The sequence below is a fragment of the Cervus canadensis genome, chromosome 32, assembly GCF_019320065.1.
Source record: "Cervus canadensis isolate Bull #8, Minnesota chromosome 32, ASM1932006v1, whole genome shotgun sequence".
Taxonomy (NCBI): domain Eukaryota; kingdom Metazoa; phylum Chordata; class Mammalia; order Artiodactyla; family Cervidae; genus Cervus; species Cervus canadensis.
The window spans coordinates 28,116,823-28,139,548 of NC_057417.1; the positions used below are offsets into that span (position 1 = coordinate 28,116,823).

The 22,726-nt window shown below is 60.9% G+C and overlaps 1 protein-coding gene across 2 annotated transcripts; it reads left to right on the top strand.

Annotated features, from left to right (window-relative positions):
- The first annotated feature begins 219 nt into the window (after nt 1–219).
- On the top strand, nt 220–22,627 carry RASA4B (RAS p21 protein activator 4B). Of its 2 annotated transcripts, XM_043456154.1 has the most exons (21): nt 223–438; nt 5,193–5,249; nt 6,775–6,888; nt 7,358–7,419; nt 8,506–8,632; nt 10,459–10,540; nt 11,161–11,292; nt 11,519–11,610; nt 12,893–13,010; nt 13,273–13,423; nt 13,731–13,795; nt 14,100–14,212; nt 14,461–14,653; nt 14,885–15,022; nt 15,887–16,031; nt 16,206–16,375; nt 16,832–16,969; nt 18,183–18,318; nt 19,817–19,937; nt 21,826–21,890; nt 21,985–22,627. In XM_043456154.1, the coding sequence occupies exons 1-21, from the start codon at nt 374–376 to the stop codon at nt 22,104–22,106; spliced, it is 2,406 nt and encodes an 801-aa protein (XP_043312089.1). In that variant the 5' UTR covers nt 223–373; the 3' UTR covers nt 22,107–22,627. The 2 variants fall into 2 exon arrangements, with proteins under 2 accessions (XP_043312090.1, XP_043312089.1); XM_043456155.1 differs by lacking the exon at nt 16,832–16,969 and having other exon boundaries at nt 220–438.
- Nucleotides 22,628–22,726: the final 99 nt, after the last annotated feature.

A 22,726-nucleotide genomic window follows, 5' to 3' on the forward strand; every position in this document is an offset into this window, starting at 1 on the left:
GGGCGCCCCTCACCCCTCCGCTTTCTCCCGCGACCCGGGACCAACCATCGCCCGCCTCCGCCCGGAGCAGGCCCCGCCCTCACACCGCTCCCGGTGCCCAATGGGCGCCGCGGCTCGGGCCAGCCCCGCCCACCCTGGGGAGCCCCGGCGGCCGATTGGTCCGCCCGGGCGCTGTGTCCCCCCGCACGTGGGGCGGGGGCGGGGGTGAATGAAGTGGACGAGATTCCCCCGCCCCCGCGTTTACCTCCCCTGCCTCGCGGGGCCCGCCCCCCTCCGGCGCCCAGTCCAGCGCTCGCCTGCCCGCCGGCCGACCGCTGCACTGGAACCTGGCGTCCGGCTCCCCTGGCCAAGGACCCCGCGTCGCGGACCCGCGATGGCCAAGCGCAGCTCGCTGTCCATCCGCATCGTGGAGGGGAAGAACCTGCCCGCCAAGGACATGTGAGCAAGGCTGGGGATGGGAACCCCAACTTTCCAGGAGGGGTGCTGCCCCTTATGCCCGCCTGACCTTTCTGGGGTCTACACGGCCCGCCCACAGTGGTGGCGAGGGTGTGGCGAGTGCGGCTGCGGTGGGAGGCAGGGAAATGGGGACAGTGAGATGTGCTTGGAACATCGGACAGGGGATGACAGGGAAGGGCCCGGGACTGGGGAGGGGGCGGGGGGGGGCTATAAGGGGCCTTCAGTGAACGGGGAGGGAAGACGGCGGCCCTCAAGCGGAAGGGGCTTTGATATAACTGGAGCTGGCATGGGGAAGACATCGAAAAGGAGTTGTCTCTGTGCACTGCGGGGGGTGTGGCTGGAGGGGGTGGAGTGCCCCCCTAAAAACGAAGGGTCTTCTCTCTTCCTCAATAATTCTGGAACACTTAGTTCCTGGCAGTGTGCACCCGAAATGCCCTGGGGCTTCCTGCTGTGCCTTTGAAAAGGGAAGGATGGGTCTGAAGAGTAGACCTATTGGTCAAGAGGCAGGGTCTGTGCAGGATGGGCTGGCTGGGGAGTCGCTGTTCTTGTGTCATCCGCGTTGCCTAAGCAGCAGCCTTTAACCCTTAAAACCACCCAGTAAGGCCTCTGTCACTGGTCCATTTTACGGATGGGAAAACGGAGGCTCCGAGAACAGGGAGATCCTGGCCTCAGGTGGCAGAGCAAGGTCTTAATCCTAGGGCTCCTCACAAGCACTGACATCTAGGACTTTGCCTGGCCCCTGGCCAGATTTGAGGTTTCCAAAGCACGCCCCCCCCCCCTTCTCAGTAGATGCCAGAGCTGAGCTGTCCGATCCCATTGCCGCCCCCTTCCTATGCGCCTTAGGCGGCTCACTCTCCACCAACTCTGTTTCTCCGCTGTAAACTGGAGGAGGAAATCCCCCTAGTTGGAGGGTGATGGAAAGTATGAAGCCTGAGGGGCCTGGCTGCCTGGAGGAAGGGCGGGGGCGGGGGAGTCCGGAGGCAGCCTAGGGTCCAAAGTCTGCTGGCCGGCAGCCTCTCCACCCCCGGGCTCCTCAGCGGGTGCCGGGATGCAGAGAGGCGGCGGACCGGCAGTGGGGTGCAGGAGGAGGGGGGCTCAGGCACCTCCCTCCCGCGCACAGTGGTCCCCGTGAGTTTCCCAGCACGCTCAGCGCCACGAGCAGTTCCAGTTCAAGGCCCCCTGGGCCTGAGGCGGCCAGGCTCAGCAGTTGCCATGGCGATGGGTGAGGGAGGGTGCTGGGCGGGCTGTGTCAAGGTGGGTTTCGCTGTGTGAGGGGAGGGGAGCTGGAGCTGGGAACGTGGTCTCTCGGGTGGGGAAGCAGATGAGCTAGGAGAAGGGTCTCAGTCTCCAGGCCCAGCCTCCAAGCACCCGCCCCCACCCCATGCTGGCACTGGTATCTAGGTCAGCTTGGCCTTCTCCGGCTGGTGGCGGCTGGGAGGTGCAGCCCCTCCGTCTGTCGCCTCCCTCCCCATCCCCGCAGCGCTGGCCCTAGTGCCTGACTCCAGGCTCTTAGCTGCCGAGGGCAGTGAAACTGTGCACTCCGCCCACCTGGGAGCCTTGGTGCCCGGTTCCCCAGCCCAGCCCTGCCTCTGCGCAGGTAAGGGGCTCCTCGGAGGGTGCCTCCATCCCCAGGAGAGGGGTCACCAGGTTCTGTGGGTTCTGCCTCCAGGATCTCTTTGCTTGCTCTGCGCTCCTGTGTACTCCCCTCCCCTCTCCTCCTTTGGTCTGTCTTCGACATAGTGGCTGGTATAGGCAGCTCTGACTCATCAACCATCTCTTAGATCCAGCTGTGAACCCGCGCCACCTCAGGCCCTCACATTTGGGCCGTTGGCCTCCAGAGCCCTGCTCTTGCACATGTGTGAGTCTTCCGCCTTCAAACACTTCCCTTCGGGGGCCACTGGAAAACTCCTATTCATCCTTCAGGACCCCTTCCAAACTTCTGCTTCCCTCCAGAGCTTTCCCTGGTGCCCTTGGGCAGGGTTCCTTGCCCTGCAGCACTTTGGATCAGCTGGAGTTAGGATGAAGCCCTGGGTACCAGTTGCTCCTTCGTGGGCTGCCTGTGCCACGTGACTCCGAGCACAGGGACCGTGACTCATTCGTCTCGGCATTCTCAGCGCCCTCAGGGACACCTGGTCCACAGTAGAGGAGATTCAGATGTGTTGAAGACCTTTCCCATGCAGTCCTCTGTTCAGTCTCCAAGTCGTGTCCAGCTCTTTGTGCTGCCATGGACTGCAGCACGCCAGGCTTCCCTGTCCTTCACCACCTCCCGGAGTTTGCTCAAATTCACGTCCATTGAGTCAGTGATGCCATCCAACCATCTCATCCTCTGCTGCCCGCTTCTCCTCTTGCCCTCAACCTTTCCCAGCATCAGTCTTTTCCATTGAGTCGTCTCATATCTACTTTATACAGCTGATCACTGGAAAAGGCCCTGATGCTGGGAAAGATTGAGGGCAAGAGGAGAAGCGGGTGACAGAGAATGAGATGGTTGGATGGCATCACTGACTCAATAGACATTAATTTGAGCAAACTCTGGGAGATAGTGAAGGACAGGGAAGCCTGGTGTGCTGCCGTTCATGGGATCCCAAAGAGTCGGACACGACTGGGTGACTGAACATTGCGCCAACAAATGCTACAACAAATGTTTGTAGATGGGGAAACTGAGGCTCAGGATATGGAAGTTCTTTGCCAAGGCCACACAGCTGGTAGGGAGAGAAGTCAGGATTCAAATTCACTCTGCCACTGACAGGCCAAGCATCCTAGATGGACCCAGGTTGCAAGCTTGCTGTGGGGCTCAGTGGGGACCCAGCCTCGCAAATGCCATGCAAAGCATTTGGCTTAGGCATGGCAGGAATCCAGAGATCTCAGGAGGCCCTCCCTGAGTGCTGGAGGTGGGGGTGATGGTGGTGAGCCTGCACCCCTGGGCCTCATGAGCCCCCAGCCTGACTCCCGAGCAACATCCCTTCCAGCTGGCACTTGGATGCCTCTGAGGACAGGGAGCTCGCCTTCACTCTTGGTGACCCATCTTGACTGAGTTCGGAGGAGGGGTGGTCATCACACAGTGGCCACCCGCCTCCCTGCCACTTCCACTCCTGGGGTTTTAGTCCCCATAAGGGCACAGGGCCCAGCGGTGCTCCCCGAACAGCTTCCAGAGCCTGCCCGGTTCTGTCCTGCTTCCTCCTCATCCTTGGGTGCCTGGGCCAGCCAGAGAGGAGCTGAGTCCCATGGTGACTGGTGACCTGCTGGCTCCCTTGCCCAGCGGCCCTGGGGACGGTCCCGGGGCTATTTCAGGATTTGCCCTGATCCTCCCCCTTCTACAGCCTGGAAACTGCCAAGGCCCTAAATATAGAGGCCCTGCAAGGAGCCAGGCTGGGCCAGCAGCAGCATTGAGTGATTTGGGGAAGAAGTGGGAAGGGGCCCAGCCCAAGGGCAGACAGCACAAGTCCCAACAGCTGGCCAGGGACCATCATTGGGCTCAGGTCCTTAAATGCCCACGCTGCATCAAGTCTTAATTGCAGTACATGGGATCTTCTCTAGCTAAGGTGCATGGACTCCTGTTGTGGCTCGAGGGCTCAGTAGTTGCCTTGCATAGGACTTAGTTGCTCCAAAGGCACGTGGAATCTTAGTTTCCCAACCTGGGGGCCGGGCTCTTGAACAATGGGAGAGGGTTACAAACAGAAGATCAGAGTCCAGGGCGGTGCTAACGTTTACTAAACACAGTCTAGGGGCTGGTCCTCACATCAGGTCAGGTCAGCTACCCTGTGAGCTGCCGTTACAGGTCCCAATCTACGGGGAGGAGGGACTGAGTCTTGGGAGACATTTCCCATCAGTGTCAGGAGAACCTTTGTCTCCAGTAGCTTCCTCTGCAGGAAGATCCCCTTTTGAGTAGGGAAGCTGGGCTTGGAATTCCCCAACCATCAACATGCAAATCTCCTTCCTTTTTATGGGTCGCAGACCTGAAGGGCACTTCTGGAGAAAGTCCACTCCCGCTTTTTGCTCAGGAGCCACCCTGGGCCTGGCTAGGGCTGCCCTCAACCCCAGGAATCCCCCGCCAACGAAGACAGGAGAAACCAAGCCATTCTAGCTTGCCTTCCCTATTTATTCTTTCCCAGATGGCTGGGAGCTTGAGGCTGATGGCTGTCTTCATTCTTTCATTCATTCCACTCAACAAACACTCACAAGGGACCCCGTCTTGTGCCAAGCCCTGTCAACACAGAAGTGGTCCCTACTCTCGGGTTATAGTCAGGCAGAGGAGGCAACTGATGACAATACATCACTAGCTGGGATGGGAGGGGAGACCTTACTCCCAGCCTCTGGGACAGGTGAGGGCTCTCAGAGGAGGGGGTCTGGGGAGGGGTCTTGGGAGGAGTGGGAAGGCAGAAGGAACAGCAGGAACCAAGGCTCAGAGGAGAGACTGACGTGGTGGAGGGGCTTCTGTGACTGCTATTTCTGTCCTCCCCTGAACGAGGCAGGGTTGGGGGCTGTGGGAGCCGGCAGGAAGGAGAAGCGCCCTATCCCGAGCTGGAGAAGCAGTGGCTGGAGAGCCTTGGTGCAGGTTCCGGCCTTTGCCTCACCAGCCCCCTCCCGGACCCAGGGTGGGGGCACACTTTTCAGCCGGAGGAGTCTTTGGGTCCCAGCCGAGGACCTGGTGCCTCAGCCTGGACTATCGTTTTTCCTGGGGTGGAAGGAGGGGTGCCCATGGCCCGCCCGCCCCCATCAGCTCCTACCCTCTCTTGCAGCACCGGCAGCAGCGACCCCTACTGCATCGTGAAGGTGGACAACGAGCCCATCATCAGGTACCGCCCCCGCCCCGCCCCTCCCACTCCTCCCGCCCCGCCCCTCCCACTCCTCCTGCCCCGCCCCCCTCTCCCACATCTAAGGGCGTGTGAAATTTGCATGGAGATGGCCAGGGCTTGGAGCACCTGATTCCTTGGGGCCCATTAGGCCCTGACATCCTGCTGGGAGGTGAGAAAAGACCGACTAGCCTTGCTAATTACAGACCTTAACGCCCATAGAGGGATTATCTACTGTGGACTGGGCGCTCAGCCAAGGGCCTCCCACCCACTGTTCCTCTTGACAACTTTACTACCGGCCAAAGGGCCAGAGGATAATGGGTGGTAACCACAGCTGTCACTCAGGGAGGATGGACTTTGCCAGGCCCAGTGCTAAACCTTTTGCAGCCCATTTAATCCTTAAAATGAGCTCCATACAACAGCATCACATCCCATTAAAAAACAAAAACTAACTTGCCCAGAACGGCCCCTTCCCCTGTGCTGCATCCCTTTCCCCGTGGGTCCCATGATCCTGGGCAGGGTCTTTGCTGTCTGGTACCCTCTCCCACGAAGGCCTTTGCCTTCGAACTTCTTGGCCAGAGCCGCTCCACTCTTCTGCCCACTGGGGTGCCCACTGCTGATCGATCAATAGCCAAGGCCGTCAGCCCCACAGTGCTTCCCACCTGCAAACAGCGTGCCTTTTTCCAGGTTCTCTCCCGAGCACGGACACTGTGGGGGATGCGGGGAGCAGGGTGGGGAGATGCCTGACTGCTCGGGTTGTCTCAAGGACAGACAGGGAAATCAAGGCCTGAGTTCAAGTGGCCTGTCCAAGAAGTGTTTGGGGTGAAGGCGATTCCCTGCGCTTTCATCTGGGTCCTTGGAGGGTTTCAGCTTACACTGCTGAGCCCTAGGATTTTGGAGGGGTTTATTTTGGTACCACCGCACGGGCACGTGGGATCTTACTTCTGCGACCAGGGATGGAACTCACCACGCCCCCTGCAATGGGTGCACAGTCTTATCCACTGGACCACCAGGGAAGTGTCTGGAGCCCTATGAGTTGAGGGTTCTGCCCTGGGATGAACCAGAGCTGGCTCTGTGGGGCAGGCTCGACACCTTGGCTCTCAGGCTCCCCCTAGGAGGACCGTCTGTCCCCAGAGTCAGCTTGGCCATCCCCCTGCCTCCACCCTCAGCGAGTCTCTTCAGCATCAGGGGCCAGGGGGGCTGGGAAGCTAGGCTTCTGGTCCTGGCTCTGCTGCTGTCCTGCTGTGTGACCTGAGGCCAGCCAGCGACTGCCAACTCTGACCTCAGTTTCCCCAAATGGAAAATGGCCTGATAGATGCAGCCAGTACCCCACCCAGGGCAGAGAGCATGGTCAGGAGGGGATGATGGGCGGCGGACGATGGAGGGACAGGGAGAATCATCACCCAGCAGAGGAGCCGTTCCGGGAAACGGAGGGGGATGTGGGGACGGGTGGGCTCGAGCCCTGCAGCGCCCACTGCCTTATCCCAGCCCGGGGCCTGCGGGCGGTGCTGAGGGTCGTCTCCTGCAGGACGGCCACTGTGTGGAAGACCCTGTGCCCCTTCTGGGGCGAGGAGTACCAGGTGCACCTGCCGCCCACCTTCCACTCGGTGGCCTTCTACGTCATGGATGAGGATGCCCTCAGGTGGGTGGAACCCCGCTCCCTACCTGGACCCCACCCCCCTGTCCCTCTCTGGGACTGTGGGTCACTTTGCCTCCTCTTTACAGCCTGGAAGGAAGGGGAGCCCCGGGGGACCTGCAGGGTGTGGGGCTTGGATGTGCAGCGTCTGTGTCCGTGCATGTGGGTTCACTGTGCTCCCACCCCGTCACACGTGCGTGTGAGCGCTGGGCTGTGTGTGCATGGGGATGCGAGCTTGGAAACAGGCACCTGGAGAGAAGAGCTGGGCATGTAGGTAGGCACACGTGTAAGTTTATGTGCAGACACATGGCCTGTGCCCCCGAGAGGGCCTGCCAGAGGGTCACGGGTCCTGCTCTGGGCTCCTGTAAGTGACCGCAGTGTCAGCCTCCCAAGAGGGGCCCTGAAGGGGGTGGGGTTGGGGGTCCCAGGCTCTGTGCCAGCCCTGCCCAGCTCCCGCTTCTTCTCCACTCTCCAGCCGGGACGATGTCATCGGGAAGGTCTGCCTTACCAGGGACACGCTGGCCGCTCACCCTAAGGGTAAGACCCCAGGAGGGAGGCCACGCCTGCTTCTCGTCCCCTGCCCACTGGTCTGCCCAGTCCCCGGCCCATCCCCCGCTCTGAGACCTTCCTCTGGGCTCTGTCAGGCCCCGTGCTCAGGAGAGCCATCGCTGCCCTCCCCAGAAGGGCCTGTGGCCCTCTCCATCGCCTATTCCCTGGCCTCTGCCCCCTAGCTGGGACCATTCTGCCCCCCTAGTTGGGACCACATCACCCCCAGGGCGATGAAGGGCTGCTAGTGGTGAGATCTGAGACCTCTGCATGCAGAGGAAGGGGCCTCTTATGCTCCATTGTTGAGGTGTGGGGACCCCTCCTCCCAGTCTGGCTGGCTGTGTACCCCACCAGCGTTCCTCGGCCTGGTTCCCAGTGTCCTAAGTCTCGGGGGTTGGCCTGGAGCGGGACGTGGCTAGAGAGCCCCTGGAGGATTCGGGGGACACAGACATTGTTTGGAGGGGTCAGCCCTGCCCCAGCCTGGCCGTGTGACCTGGTGCTGCTGCTCTGGGCTGAGTCACCATCTGCCGGTAAAGGTTCAGGCCAGGAGCTCAGAGGTGCTTCAGGCTCTGCTGGCCTGAGCCCCCGTGACTCCCAGGGGGCCTTGCCGGCACCCACCTGCTCCCATCCGTGAGGCTGGGGCGGGCTGCTGCTGACTCACGGGGCCTCTTGGCCCGTGCCAGGCCTGAGGTCTCTCCTGCTTGTGGCCCCAGCTGGCCGCTCAGGGGCCAGTGGCCCCCGTGATGCCATCCCCTTGTCGTACCCCCATCTGTCACATCCTCCTTCTGGCAGCCCACTCTCCCCGTCTCTTAAGATGGGGAAACTGAGGCAGAGAGGCCGGTCCCAGGATGGGGCAGGGGCAGGGCCACCAGATGGAGCTTGGCACCACTCTGAACGTGGACTTTGACCCCACCGCAGTTCAGCTCCTGACCCTCCGTGTCCCCACCTGCCACTGGGGGCAGCAGCCCCAGCCTCCTAAGAGCTTGAGAGGACCCCGAGGCGATCGCGCAGGGGCCCGGGGTGCCTGGGGGTCTGCGGGAGAAGGGCCAGGCCCCTGGCTGAGACGCGGCCCCTCAGGTTTCAGCGGGTGGGCCCACCTGACCGAGGTCGACCCTGATGAGGAGGTGCAGGGTGAGATCCACCTGCGGCTGGAGGTGGTGCCGGGGACCCGGGCCCGGCTGCGCTGCTCTGTGCTGGAGGCCAGGTGAGCCATGGGGAGCTGGGCCGGGGGCCCCCCGAAACTAGAGAAATCCACCGTGGGTGCTCGGCCTCCTCTCCCTGACACCACCAGGCTTGCTCCCTGGACGGCGGGCTCTGAGGGGAACTGGGGACATGAAGACGCTTCGCCGGTGACCCCGTGGGAGGCTGTGTCTCTTAGGGGCAAGGATGCTGTTCTGATGCTGGACTTTCAGGCATCCTCGAGCAGTGGGGTTAATGGGGGAAGGGACCCTGCTCCCCGATCGTCCAGCCCCAGTGCCAGGACTGGGCTTCCCCTGGGTTTAACTTTACTGTGAACTTGGCCTGACTTGTGGGGTTGGCGGGGAGTCCTCCGTAGGGTAGGGTGAGGCGGGGGGAGATGAAAGGAGTTGCTGAAAATCTCCCGAGGCAAGGGTTGGGGTTCTCCCCGGGAGGGACAGTGACTTGGATGGGAAGCTGGGCCTGTCACCTGCACCAGGGAACCCCCCGCCCCCACCAGGGTATTTTTAGCTGCAGGCTCCACTCCTGTCTGGGCCTGAGTGTGAGTCACACAAACTCCGTGAGAAGCACCTTCCTTTCAGGGTCCTTGCCTGCCCCTGGGGCAGGAGCGGGGGCAGCCCATGGAGGGACACACCAGCCGGCCGGCACCTGTGGAGTGTCCGCGGGGTGGCTGGCCACTAGGGAGGAAGGCCTGCCTCCTGAACGCGGGGCCTATGGCTCCACCGGGCTTTATTTTGCATCCTGGGGCTGGGACATGTGCAGCCAGCCCCAGGGAAAGGGCTGGACTTGGGCAGACGTACAGTCACTCCCCTCACGCCCTGTCATCCTCACGGACCGTCCACCCCTCTGCCCACTCACTTCCTCCATCCTCAGCCTCACCCAGGCCAGGCTGTGTGTAACCTGAGTGCTCACATGCTCACACACATGCACACACACACACACGCACACATGACCTGGCCTCCTCTTAGCAAGTGACGGGGTTGGGGGCGAGGTGGGAGGACGGCGGTCAGTCACACACCCCTTTGGTGTGTGAGGGGACTTGTCCCCCACTGTCCTTGGCTCTTGACCCCTTAAGGAGCTGCCTTTGTTGCAGAGGCAGGAAGAACATTTTCTCCTCATGTTTCTGGGCAGATTCTCAAGGCCACGCTCTGGAATTTTAATAGGCAGTTCTGAGGAGGAAAGAGAAGCAGTCACAAGAGGCATAAACTGGAAGACAGAAAAGAGCAGAAAATAATATTTCCAGGGAAGGGAAGGCGGGTGGGCTTCGTGATTCTTCCAAAGAGGGTGCTAAGCCAGGGGCACCGTGGCCAGATTTGGTCTTGGTGAAGGACCAGCTATGGGGAGAGGGCAGGATGGTGGTGGGGGTTGCTCCCCAAGGGCCCCCCTCAAGTAGGAGGGGGTATTTCAGGGACAGGCCTTCTAGGAGCCCGTTATCTCCATTCAAGGGATTGTCTTCTTCACTTTCTTGATGAGGAAACCGAGGCTCAGAGAGGTGAGCCTTGCCCTGTGAACGGAGGGCAGTGAGAGGTGCCCCTGGGCCGGGCTATTCCAAGCCGCGCTTGCCTCACTTCCCCGCCCCCCCCTTGGAGGTGCAGCAGCTGGCTGGAGTCAGAAGGGGCCTTGGAGGACCCTTAGCCTGGTGTGGGGGACACGTGGGGGTCCATGGGGTGAATGCAGTGGGAGTCAGGGTCCAGAAAACAGAGGGACACTGTCCACAGCCTCCCAGCTTGCGCCCAGGCCTTTCCAGCCTGGTGTAGGGTCACCCCACAGTGGGGTGGGGGGTGTCCACCTGGGTGAGGCTGGGTGACAAGTGGGTGCTCTGCTGCCTTGCAGGGACCTCGCCCCCAAGGACCGTAATGGCGCATCTGACCCCTTTGTCCGAGTGCGATACAACGGCCGCACGCAGGAGACCTCGGTGAGGAGGCTGGGGGGCCGGAAGTGGGCCGGGGGGCTCAGGGACCCGCCCTGGCCCTCACTGCCTCATCCTTTTTCACCATCACCGGGGAGGTCAGCTGAGGTCTGCAGTCTCTCAGAGGAGGCTCAGGGAAGCAGGGCGACCCCTCCCAGGGTGCACCCAGGTCCCACCTTTCTGGTGCCAGCTCCTATGGTCTGTGCTGCCTTTCACTCCTGGCCCGGGTGGGCCGCGACAGTCTGCCCACCTAGGGGTTAATCTGCCAAGCCCACCCCCTGCCCACACTGTTTTTTTCTCAACTCTGGAAGCAGCCAGGGTGGGGGGCCCAGCCCTGGTGGGGAGGGCGTTGAGACCTGGGTTCTCAGGGCAGCCTGCTATCATTTTGCTGTGTGACCTTGGACTAGTGTCTTACCCGCTCTGGGCCTCGATTTCCCCACTTAAGAAGTGAGTAGGGGTTTGGACATGGAATCATTACCTCTGCTATCTTGGGGCTTCTGCCCGGTCGAGGAGGGGATGTTGCCTCAGAGCCCCTGGGGGGTGCCCAAGGGAGGTGTGTGGGGTGGCCCTGGGGAGATTGGTGGAGTCAGCCCGCCTCCAGTGATCAGTGATCTCTTTTTGGGCAGATCGTGAAAAAGTCATGCTACCCACGTTGGAACGAGACATTTGAGTTCGAGCTGGAGGAGGGGGCGGCGGAGGCGCTGTGCGTGGAGGCCTGGGACTGGGACCTTGTCAGTCGCAATGATTTCCTGGGCAAAGTGAGCACCCTGCCCCTTCAGGCCGCCCCTGCCAGCCTCCGTTCCGACCATCCCGTCCCCCAGAGGGGCACCCAGGAGGCCCGGGACCCCCCAGGTGCACAGGGGCCCTCAGCAGGTACCCCCCTCTCGAAAAAACAGTGGTTGGCAAGGAAGAGAAATGAGGACCCCAGCCTCGGGTCATCTCCACCCCTCCCCCGCCAACAACCAAGGCCTGTCCTGCTCCCAGGTGGTGTTCAACGTGCAGAGACTGTGGGCGGCCCAGCGGGAGGAGGGCTGGTTCCGGCTGCAGCCTGACCAGTCCAAGAGCCGGCGGGAAGAGTGAGTGCTTGGGGCTTGGCTGCAGGGGTGGCGGGTCTGGGCCCTGGGAGGCTGAGCCTCGGCTCCAGGAGGCAGACAGGTGTGCCAGTCGGGGTTGAGTGATTGGCCCCAGATTTCTTGTGCCCTTGGCCCACCCAGGCCAGCATCTCCTCCTCCTCCCCTTCTGACAGTCCTGGACTCAGCCCTGACCTCAGAGCTCCAAAGCAGTACAAGTCTCCTGCTTTCAGTCTTCTGGCAGATTCTAGAACAAGCCTTCAGATACTTCCCCTTTAAGGGTGTCCCTGCAGACCCTAGACCAGAGCTCTAGTCCCCGGAACTCTGAGTCAGTGTCCCTGAGCCATAGCTCTCACTCTTCCCCCACTTTTTCAGGAGTAGGGTTGCCAGATAAAATATGGGATGTTTGGTGAAGCTGAATTTGGGATAAACCTTGAACTGATTTTTTGGTGTACGTCCGTGAAATATATGAGACAAACTTTATTTAAGATAACTCAGTGTAACAGTGCCTTGTGTCTTTATTTTGGTGAATCTGGCAACCCTATAAGGAAGCCCTCTGGCCCCCTTGCTTTCTACTCAGCCCGGAAGTGGAGGAACAGCAGTGTTCCTCACCTCGGATGGTTCAGCTCCGTCTGTCCACAGAAGGTCCCAGACCACCCCCCCACACACCCTCCTCAGGACAGGGGCTGGGTGGACCGCTGTGTCCAACTCCAAGACATTTCCGTAGACCCAGCCACGGCAGTCTTGTCACTTGTCACTTAGCCGGGCTGTCCTGCAGGCAGTGGGGACTCAGAGACTGTCAAGCCTTAGTCAGCGGCCTCCCCAGGAGGGGTCAGAACAGGGGAGCTTGGAAGTTAGGTCTGAGGTGGCAAGTTGTTTACCCAGTCTGAGCCTTGGTTTCCCCTGGCAGGTTGTCAGGATGCTTGGGGATTTGCTTCCAGTGTAAAATAGACACATGGGGGAGCTGTTCTCTGGGAGTTGACAGACTCAAGGCCGGGGAGCCCAGCACGCCCACATGGGTGAAGCCTGGGGTCCACAGGAGTCTCGAGGTGGCAGGGAGCCAGGCCTTGAAGACGGATGGAGCTCCCCTGAGGATGGAGGCAGCAAGGGCTTTCCAAACAGAACAGCGGGGCAGAGAGTGGGAGGTGGGGGGAGACAGTGCAAGGAAACTCCGGTGGCAGGCCGGCTCGCTCAGAGGGACAGCAGGGAAGACGGAGGCCGTGGGGAAGGGGGCTGGCCCCGGGCGGCCTGGGTCCCAGGTGGAGAGGTCACGGGCTGCCTGTTCCAGGGGCCACGTGGGCTCCTTGCAGCTGGAGGTGCGGCTGCGGGATGAGACGGTGCTGCCATCCGGCTGCTACCAGCCCCTGGTGCAGCTGTTGTGCCGAGAGGTGAAGCTGGGCACCCAGGTGAGGGGGCCCCTGGGGGACGGTGGGAGGTTCAGGGACCGTAGGCGTGTCCTCCCTGTCCTCCTAAACACGCTCTGAAGAGCAACGGTCTGAGTTGTCAGAATGGTAAGGAACCAGCTGGTGCCCGGGGCCCCTCCGTGGTCCTCTGCGTCCCTTGGGACAGTGGCCCCCCTTCCCCGTGGTCCTCTGCGGTCCTCAGAGGGAAGGGTTGGGGTTCTCCTGTGCATCCTGCAGCCCCGCCTGTCCTCGCCGCCTCCTGCAGAGCCCAGGGCAGCTGATCTCACTCATTGAGGAGACGACCAGCACGGAGTACCGCCAGGAGGTGGCCACCACCCTGCTCAAGCTCTTCCTGGGGCAGGGACTAGCCAAAGACTTCCTGGACCTGCTCTTTCAGCTGGAGCTGAGCCGCACCAGTGAGGCCTGGGAGGGAGTGGCCTGTCTGAGGGCACCGGGTGGGGGTCGGGGGAGGAGCCTAGGACTCCAGGGATGCTCAGAGGGGAGAAACCCCGGGGTCCTCCTGCAGGAGGCTGATGGGTCCAGTTAAGGCAGGAGACAGGTCAGATTCGGAAGTAAAGGAAAAAGCAAAAGGCTGAGAGTTGACAGGTGGCCTGGAGGCTACTGAGTGGCCAGCACGGAGCCCCAGGCCCAATTTCCTCTGTCCCCTTCCCCAAAGCCTTGTCACTCTCCCAGCCCCATACCCGTGGGAACCTCTGCTTGTAGGTGAGGCCAACACCCTGTTCCGGAGCAACTCTCTGGCATCCAAATCCATGGAGTCTTTTCTGAAGGTGAGGTTGCATGGCATATTGTCTTTGTTTTATATATGAGGAGACTGAGATTCGTAGAGGCCAAGAGACTGAGCTGCGCCTTAAACTTATCTGTCTCCTGTCCGGGGCCCTTTAAGGCTAAGAATTCCTTTCATTCATTAATTCATGTAGCTGCAGTTTGTTGAGCTGCCGTCCCCTGTATGTGCCAGGTTCTACCCTGGGTGGCTACAGCAGGCAGATGGTGGCTGGGAGGTCAGCTGCGGGGAGAGAGGGCAGGTAGCTGGAGGTGGGAGGCGGGACCAACGCTGCTCGCGGTGGCCCCCAGGTGGCAGGGATGCGGTATCTGCACGGAGTCCTGGGCCCCATCATTGACAGCGTATTTGAGGAAAAGAAGTACGTGGAGCTGGATCCCAGCAAGGTGGAAGTCAAGGATGTAGGGTGAGGCCAGGGGTGATCCCTGGGGGTGGGGTGGGGTGGCGGGCAGGGGGAAGGGTCAGGCCCTTTCTGCAAGTATGCGTGGGTTTCTTTCTGCCTGAGTCGGCCTTTCGTCCGCTCTGCCCACTTGTATGTTGTCTGTGTCCCGGTCTCGGCTTTCTACACCTGTGTCTCCGGGCGCCCCTGTCCGAGTCGTGGGTGCAGGCGCTGACCTCGATCTTTCGGCGGGTCCGCCCCCGGGGCCCACTCAGGTGCTCTGGACTGCACCGCCCGCAGACCGAGGCCGAGGTGCTGGAGCAGAGCGCACAGACGCTGCGCGCCCACCTGGGGGCGCTGCTGAGCGCACTTAGCCGCTCGGTTCGCGCGTGCCCCGCCGTGGTCCGGGCCACCTTCCGCCAGCTCTTCCGGCGCGTGCGCGAGCGCTTCCCCAGCGCCCAGGACGAGGTAGCGCCCTCTGCCGGTGGGGCTGGACGGAGGGGAGAAAGTGGCGGCAAAAGAAGGGGCGGGTATCTCAGGGCCTGGTAGGAAGGGGCCTGATTGATGGTTAGAAGCCCAGGCTGGGGCCGGGCTCGGGAAGGTCACGGGAGTGAGGGGGAGTGTCCCAAAGGGAAGGGAGCTGTTAAAAGAGCCCAGGCCTCACGGAGTCCAGCCCCCAATTCTCTGGCGCCCCTCCAGAACGTGCCCTTCATCGCCGTCACCAGCTTCCTGTGCCTGCGCTTCATCTCTCCTGCCATCCTGGCGCCCAAGCTCTTCCACCTGCGAGAGCGGCACGCGGACGCCCGCACCAGCCGCACCCTGCTCCTGCTGGCCAAGGTCCGGGGCTGTGGACCCTGGCGGGAGATGCCCAGCTGGGTGCTGGCCTGGGGCCCTCGCGGCAGTGCGCTGGGTTCCCCGTTGGCTCTAGGAACGCCTGGTGGCAGGCCGCCGGTACCCTCCTGGGGCACTGCATTTCACAGTGTTCATAGTTTTCTCATGGTCGCCCGGTCTCATGGATTAGGGGAACAAGTCCACGAGCTGGAGGGTGCCCAAGGCCTGGTCTCACTGCCTGTTGGAAGAATCGGTGCCTTCTAACTCCCAGATCTACCTTCTCCCAGGTTGCCATAAGGGCAACACCAGGCTGGGGTCAGGGTACCCAGTGGAACAGAGTGCTGTGAAATCCGCAGAATGTCAATAGACTGGGCCCAAGTTGTCCCCAAGTATGGACTTCCCTGGTGGCTCAGAGGGTAAAGCGTCTGCCCACAATGTGGGAGACCCGGGTTCGATCCCTGGGTCGGGAAGATCCTTTGGAGAAAGAAATAGCAACCTACTCCAGTACTCTTGCCTGAAAAATCCCATGGAAACAGGAGTCTGGCGGGCTACAGTCCATGGGGTCGCAAAGAGTCGGACACGACTGAGCAACTTCACTTTCACTTTCAGTCCCAACTATACTATAAGTTCCCTAAAGACCACAAACTGTGACCCGTCCCTGCCCCCTCCCCCCGCCCCGGTCCCCAGTAGGACAGAGTGGTAGAGTGGGCCCTTGAGCAGAGCCTGGGTCGCCCCTTCCTCCATTTCTACAGTGGGAGTAGCACAGACTGGGTGCAGGTGGGGGGGGTGCAGGTGGGGGGTAGTAGGAGTGGCCGTGGCCTGCTCTCTGACTCTAGCAGAGGCTGGCCTTTCCTACTGTTGAACCCCTAGGCGGTCCAGAACGTGGGCAACATGGACACGCCAGCTTCCAGGGCTAAGGAGGCTTGGATGGAACCGCTGCAGCCCATGGTGCGCCAGGGCGTGGCCCAGCTGAAGGACTTCATTACCAAGCTGGTGGACATCCAGGAGAAAGACGGTGAGTGCTTCCGGGTGCGGCCCCGCCCCCTGCCCCACCCACCTCTGGCCTCTCGCCCTCCACCCACAGCCCGGTGTTGAAGTTTGCTCCGCCCGCGGCCCCCCGGCCCCGCCCCTTCTCCCTCTCCCCTCTCCGCCTGGGGCTCACGTGTTGCCTTACCTCCCTGGCCCGCAGAGCTGGACCTGCAGCGGACCCTGAGCTTGCAGGCACCCCCGGTGAAGGAAGGGCCGCTCTTCATCCACAGGACCAAGAGCAAAGGCCCCCTCATGTCCTCCTCCTTCAAGAAGCTCCACTTCTCCCTCACCACGGAGGCCCTCAGCTTTGCCAAGACCCCCAGCTCCAAGGTAAGGGTAAGAGGGTAAGAGGGGCTCTGAGGGGTTGGAACACCCTGGAGGTAACTGTCCCTTCTTAGCCCACCTCAGGGTCCACCGGGGTCGGAGAAGAAAGCCAGGAAGGGGCAGGCCCCTGATGGCAGTCATAGGGTGACTTAAGACCCATGAGGAAGAAGGTCCTCTGTCTTGGGGGTCCTGGGCAGCAGCTACGGTGACCTGCCCTGGCTTCTTGGTCAGGGGTGTGAGTGAGGTAGGGTTAGGGCACTGACCCCAAGAGGCCAGGTGCATCTGCTTGTATGCGTCCTGACTGAGGTCACTCTCAGAGCAGGCTCCTGGGAGGGTGGGTCCTCTGGATCCCCAGTGCCAACCCCTGGTGCTGCAGAAGGGGAGACTGAGGCCCAGAAATAGGAAGGGGAGTGACCCCAGCTAGGACCCTGAGCTTCCCTCTCCCTGTCCCCGTCCCTCTAGAAGAGCACCCTCATCAAGCTCGCCAACATCCGGGCAGTAGAGAAAGTGGAGGAGAAGAGCTTTGGCAGCTCCCATGTCATGCAGGTCATCTACACGGACGACTCAGGCAGGCTCCAGACTGCCTACCTGCAGTGCAAGGTGTGGGCCGTGTGGAGGGGTGCCCACGCCAATAGGGGTCCTGTGGGAAGATCCCCCCCACCCCCCGGGTAGGCTGGAGTGAAGGTTGAGTGCGCCTCCGACCGCCTGTTGCTGTGTTAAGCACAGCGTGGGTGTGAAAGCTGATGTGAGTGCCATGGGTCTGGGGTCTCTTGGGGTCTGGGTGCCTCGGAAGCCATGCCCATGTCTGTGTGGCCCTGCCTTGGCACCTTAGGTCTTAGGCACTTGGCATCTTAGGTCTCGGGGTGGTCCAGTGCGTAGTTGAGTGTGTCCCTGTGTCTTGAATCTTCACATTGTACACATCTGTTGGAACTTGTCTTAAGTTGGTGTCTGTGTGTTTCTGTGTGTGTGTGTATGTATCTACACATAACAATCGCATGTTTATGCAAGTGGCTGTGGGTCATTCCCTCAAATCCCCTTCTCTTCATGTATTAACCCCATTCACTCATTCATTCATCTAAAAAATATTAATTGAGTACTTTCTAGGTTCCGGGCACTAATCTAAGTGATGGGGGTACAGCGGCAGACAGAACAGAGTCCTTGCCTTGATGGGCTTCCATCGCAGGGAAGGAGATAGACCCATAAATAAATATTTTAAATGTCAATTAAAATATTTGACATTATTTTAATGTCAATGATTCGTTGACATTAGCAACGGAGCCTGAGAGAGACAGGGAGGGGACAGAGTGGGGTGCAGCAGGGAGGGGCGCTCAGGGAGGGCCTCTGATGGCAGCATTTGAGCAGAGACATTGAACAAGGAGGACGGTGAAGTGGGGGGCGGGGGCATGCTTCATTGCCCAGAGTGACTCTGTTGGATGCAGGGGTGGGAGGTCACAGATCCATCCTACCGGGCCCAACCCTCAAGGACTCCCTGATGGGTCAGGGTCTAGAGCCACAGGGAAAAAATGGTGATAGCAGAGCCACCACACATAATTAACAGGTTGTGGACTGCCCGGGGGCTTGGTCAAGGGGGCCAGTGGAGGCTGAAATCCAGCCTTCGCTCTATTCACCAGGCCATGTGCTGGGTGTGGGCTGCCAGCGTCTGGAGAAAGGGCAGCTTTTCCTAATTCCCCCAAAGCTGCTGAGCCAGCTTTCGAGACTGTGTAGTCCTGAGAGGCAGGGCAGCTTCAAGGACGGCTGGCTTCCTGGAGGCAGTGACCTCTCATCAGCGCCCCTCCCCCCTCGTCCCCTGCAGTGTGTGAACGAGCTGAACCAGTGGCTGTCTGCACTGAGGAAGGTCTGCATCAACAACACCGGCCTGCTGGGCTCCTACCACCGTGGCGTCTTCCGCGGGGACAAATGGAGCTGCTGCCACCAGAGGGACAAGACAGGTGGGATGCAGGCAGGGAATCCACAGTGCTGAGTCTGTCCCCCATAGGCCTCAGGCCCTGCCTGGGGCGTGGGGCTCTGGAGCCCCGCCTCACTGCCAGCTGGGAGCCACCTGGGCAGCTATGGGTACTCACCTGAGGCCAGCCAGGCCATGCAGGTGCTCTGGGCAGAAAGGGTCCTGTGACCCCGGTGGTCTGGGAACTGCACTTGGTGTGAACAAAGCCTGTGGGTGCCTCGGAGACCCTGGAGGAGGCCAGAGTTAGAATCCCATATCTGACGCCATTTAGTCCAGCTCTTTCCAAACTCCTTTCCCAGGGATCCCTTTTTCGGCCCAGTGAATGAGCTTCTTGCAGAACCAGGGTTCCGAGCAACATGCTGTAGGAATTCCTTGCTAACGAGGGCTGAAGAAAGCTCCTGAATTTGCATACTGCCACACTGGCAGCCCGATACTGGAGCTGTGAGTTGGGGTTACCCTAGGCCTTGCGCCCTAGAGGGATGACAGAAGCTTCTAGAACTTTCAATGATGATGGAAATGGTGTGTATCTGTACGGCCCAACACTGTGTGTGTGCCTGCTGTGAACATGTGGTTGTTGATCACTTGTGATGGGGCGAGAGCAGCCTAGGAACTGAGTTTTGAATCGATTTTAATTTCAATTCATTTTGATATGAACGGTCTCATGCAACTGGTGGCTGTCTTCTTATACAGCAAAGTTCTTGAAGGTTCCAGATCTTCCTGCACTATCTGTATCTGCTTTACAAAATTCTTGCTCCCCAGTCACAGAGGAGACTCAGCACTTTGAGCCCCTCCGCCCTCAAGGCCAGGCCGAGCCTTGAGCCCTGTAGCTCGGCGTGGTCCGGGCCCTGGGAAGGTGGCCCACCTGCTCTGGCCCAGCCCTGGCTCTGACAGGGGGCAGTGGCAGCTTGTTAGGAGCATGTCCCTGGCTGGTGGGCCTGGCCTGCAGCCTCCGGCTATAACCTTGTGGCAAGAACCCTCGTCACTGGCGCAGCGGGGCTCTCCAGGGCGCTACGAGGCAGGGCCGGGTAGCCGTGTGCTGTGGAGGGGGAGGTGTCTGTGCCAAGGTCGTGAAGCCAGCACATGGCAGAGCCAGCTCATTCCAAGGCACAGCCCTCCTGGCTCCTCTCACCATGACCTTGTGGTTCCCAGCTTCTCTCAGCATCCTTCCAGGCATGGAATCTTCCAGAAAGTGGTCCATCACCCTAGGTTGTATCCCACACAACTCCCACATCCTGCAGTTACGTCAGTAACCGCTCAGGAGCTGACCAGGAAGGAGAGGAGGGGCTGACCCTGGAGTGTGGGAGCCACCCACTGGCCCTGGGCCAGACCTCCCAGGCTGTGCCCCCAGCCCAGCCCCGCACTGGGGGGCCCCTGAGTCCACCCCTCGCCCTCTCTAGGCCTCAGTTCCCCCATCGGCGTTCCAGGAAGTCAGATGTGAATGCTCACAGTGCCTGCCCACCACTCCGTCCCCTCTTTGCCCCCAGATCTGGGCTGTGACAAGACGCGGTCCTGGGTGACCCTACAGGAGTGGAATGACCCTCTCGACCACGACCTGGAGGCTCAGCTCATCTACCGGCACCTGCTGGGCGTGGAGGCCACACTGCGGTGAGGAGGCCCATGCGGGGGCAGCGAGGCCCACGCGGCAGAGCCTGGGCAGCCCCCGGGGATGTCCTGGGGGACAAGGGGTGGCCGGAGCCAGGACTGGGGCTCAGGGCTCCTCCACGGTGGCAGGTCCCTTCCCTCCTAATCCAACCCCCACACCTTCCTGCCTAGGGCACCCACACCTGGGGAGGGTAAGGCGCCTGAATCTCTGCAGCATGAGGCTGGCTCTCATTTGGATGAAGGTGCCAAGGGCTGTGGAAGCCCAGGGTCAGGCTGTGGTTGATCTCCGCCCCGGTTGACCCTGCCCCCTTATCTGCCCAGCATGTCCGTGGGCCCCTCGGAGCACCAGGACTACCCTCAGCAAACTCACTCAATTCAGTGGTTCTCAGCCCTGGCTCCAGCTTATTTTAGTTTTATTTTTGTATTTTATTTTTTAAAATATTTTTCGCTGTGCTGGGTCTTCATTGCTCTGCAGGCTTCTCTCTAGTTGTGGCAAGAGGACTTCTCATTGCAGAGGCTTCTCTTGTTGCGGAGCACAGACCCTAGGGCATCTGAGCTTCAGTAGTTTTGGCTCTCAGGCTCTAGAGCAGAGGCTCAATAGTTGTGGCACACAGACTTAGTTGCTCTGAGGCATGTGTGATCTTCCAGGACCAGGGATCGAACCCATGTCTCCTGCTTTGGCAGGCGGATTCCTTACCCCTGCGCCACCAGGGAAGCCCCTGGCTCCACAAAAAACATGGGGTGCTTTTAAAAAACCACTTTTTGCAGCCACTGAAGCAGGTGGGTTCTTATCATCCCCCATTTAAGCCAGGAAGCAGCAGAGCAAAGATTCGAACCCAACCCACCCGGGGTTCAGGTGGGACCAGTGCCCAGGCTCTTAACCAGCACAGCCTGCCTTGAGGGCCTCCCCACCTCCAGAACCTCTGACCAGCCCTGGCCCATTCCAGCCTGCTGCCCAGAACTTCTGCCCTACCAGGAACTCCAGCCTCTGGCCTGATCACCTGTCCACGGCCCCCTGCTGTATTAGTTTCCTGCAGCTGCTGTAGCAGATTATCATACATTTGTTGGCTTAAACAGCACGGATTTCTCTTCTTCTAGCAAATGTTGAAGAAGCAAATGAACAGAGGAGTAAGGGACCAGACTGACCCCCTGGGGCCTGGAAGGCCCCTGATGGGGAGGAGCCTGTTAGACCTAAGCAGAGGGACACGTCTCTCCCAGAATAGATCCGGGAGACGGTCAAAGGGCTGAGCCCATAGAATTCCTCAATAAGGAGCTCAGAGTCTGCACGAAGGCTGCTCACCTCTCTGTGCAAGCGCACAGAGGATTGTACTTGAGGGGCCTGGGGGGCCATTGGTGAATGCCGGTCAGGAGCCACGCTTGAAACAGCACTCACAGGACTTCCCTGGTGGGCCAGTGGTTAAGACTCCGTGCTTCCAATGCACGGGGGTTCAGGTTTGACCCTAGGTCTGGGAACTAGGATCCCACATGCTGTGCAGTGTGGCCAAAAAGAAAGAAAAAGATCACTGTCTCCTGTTCCCAGAAGAAGGAAACTCATTCCACGGCCAGTTAACACTAGGGGACGTTCAGGCTCCGCTTGGCCCTCTTCCCAAGGGCCCTCCGAAACAGGAGTGACACCCTTCAGCCTTGGTTTCCTGACTGCCTTTGTAGGGGTGATGGGGGGTGAGGGGTGAGTGGGGCCAAGGGAGGGGGTTGGAAGGGGGGACGAGGGAGGTGAGCGGGGGCCAGCTGAGACCTGGGCCCATATCTCTTCCTGTAGATTGGAAGAGGCAGGCCCCTGCCCCCAGGACGCCCTCCAGGTCAGGAGGCCCAGCTGGGGTCACCCTGGGTCCCGTAGGAACATGGGAGCCTCACACCCTGTCCTCCCCCCTAGGGAGAAGCACCGACAACTGAGCATGGGCCCAGAGGCAGGCCGCGGGCCAACGGGCCCTGGGGAAGGTAGGTGCTGCCCACCCAGCTCCCTTTCGGGCATCGTGGGCGGGGCCTCCCTCCCAGGGCGCCCTCTCTTCTCTGACCCCACGTCTGCCTCCAGCCCCCGAGGACCCACTGGCCGAGCTGCTCCAGGTGCTCGGGGACCTCCAGGAGGCCCACAGGTCCAGCCCAGCCGGCTCGCCACCCTCGGAGCCCAGCCGCGTCCTGGAGCTGCAGACGTGAGGATGCCCCGCAGGCTGTGCCGCGCCCCGCCAAGTGCGGGGAGACCCCTGCGCACTCTCAGCGTTTAGTCTCAGTCCCTCTTACTGGGATGCAGGGCCTGGGTCCCTCCTGGGCCAGGGGAGCCAGGGGGACCAGGGGCTCCGGACGTCCAGGGCTGACAAGGCTTTGGCCGGTCATCGCCCACCTGATGTCTCCAGGGAGCTTCAGTTGCTCTCGCTCCTCTGTAAGGCCGGGCTGCTCCCTGCCGCCATTGCTACCGCTCGCCCCAGGCTGCGCCAGGGGCCCTCCTCTCCTGCCCAAGGCAGAGCCAGCCAGAAGCCACCCTTTATGGTGGCCCACTCCCAGATGTACTAACGCTTCTCAGACCCAGAGAGGCAGGAGGGCGCGTGGGGCCCAGGAGACCAGGCCTGGACCTCAGCACCCCCTTTGCTCCCAGCCACCACCCCACCTGCTCCTCGGCTGTGCCCCCCGGGAGAGCATCGAGGTGCTTTATTGCCGACAATAAACCTGCTGTGACTGCGGAGGCTCTGGGGTCTCGTGATGGGGGTCGGCTGCTGGCGGGGGTGGCTGAGGACCGGGCACCAGCATAGATTCTGTGTACCCCCGTTGCCTCTTCTCTG

Excerpts from the sequence above, each read along its gene's own strand:
- RASA4B (XM_043456154.1), top strand. The coding sequence starts at position 374 with ATGGCCAAGCGCAGCTCGCTGTCCATCCGCATCGTGGAGGGGAAGAAC. Across the intron at positions 5,250-6,774 it reads GACAACGAGCCCATCATCAG|GACGGCCACTGTGTGGAAGA; the intron begins GTACCGCCCCCG and ends CGTCTCCTGCAG. Across the intron at positions 13,011-13,272 it reads AGGTGAAGCTGGGCACCCAG|AGCCCAGGGCAGCTGATCTC; the intron begins GTGAGGGGGCCC and ends CGCCTCCTGCAG.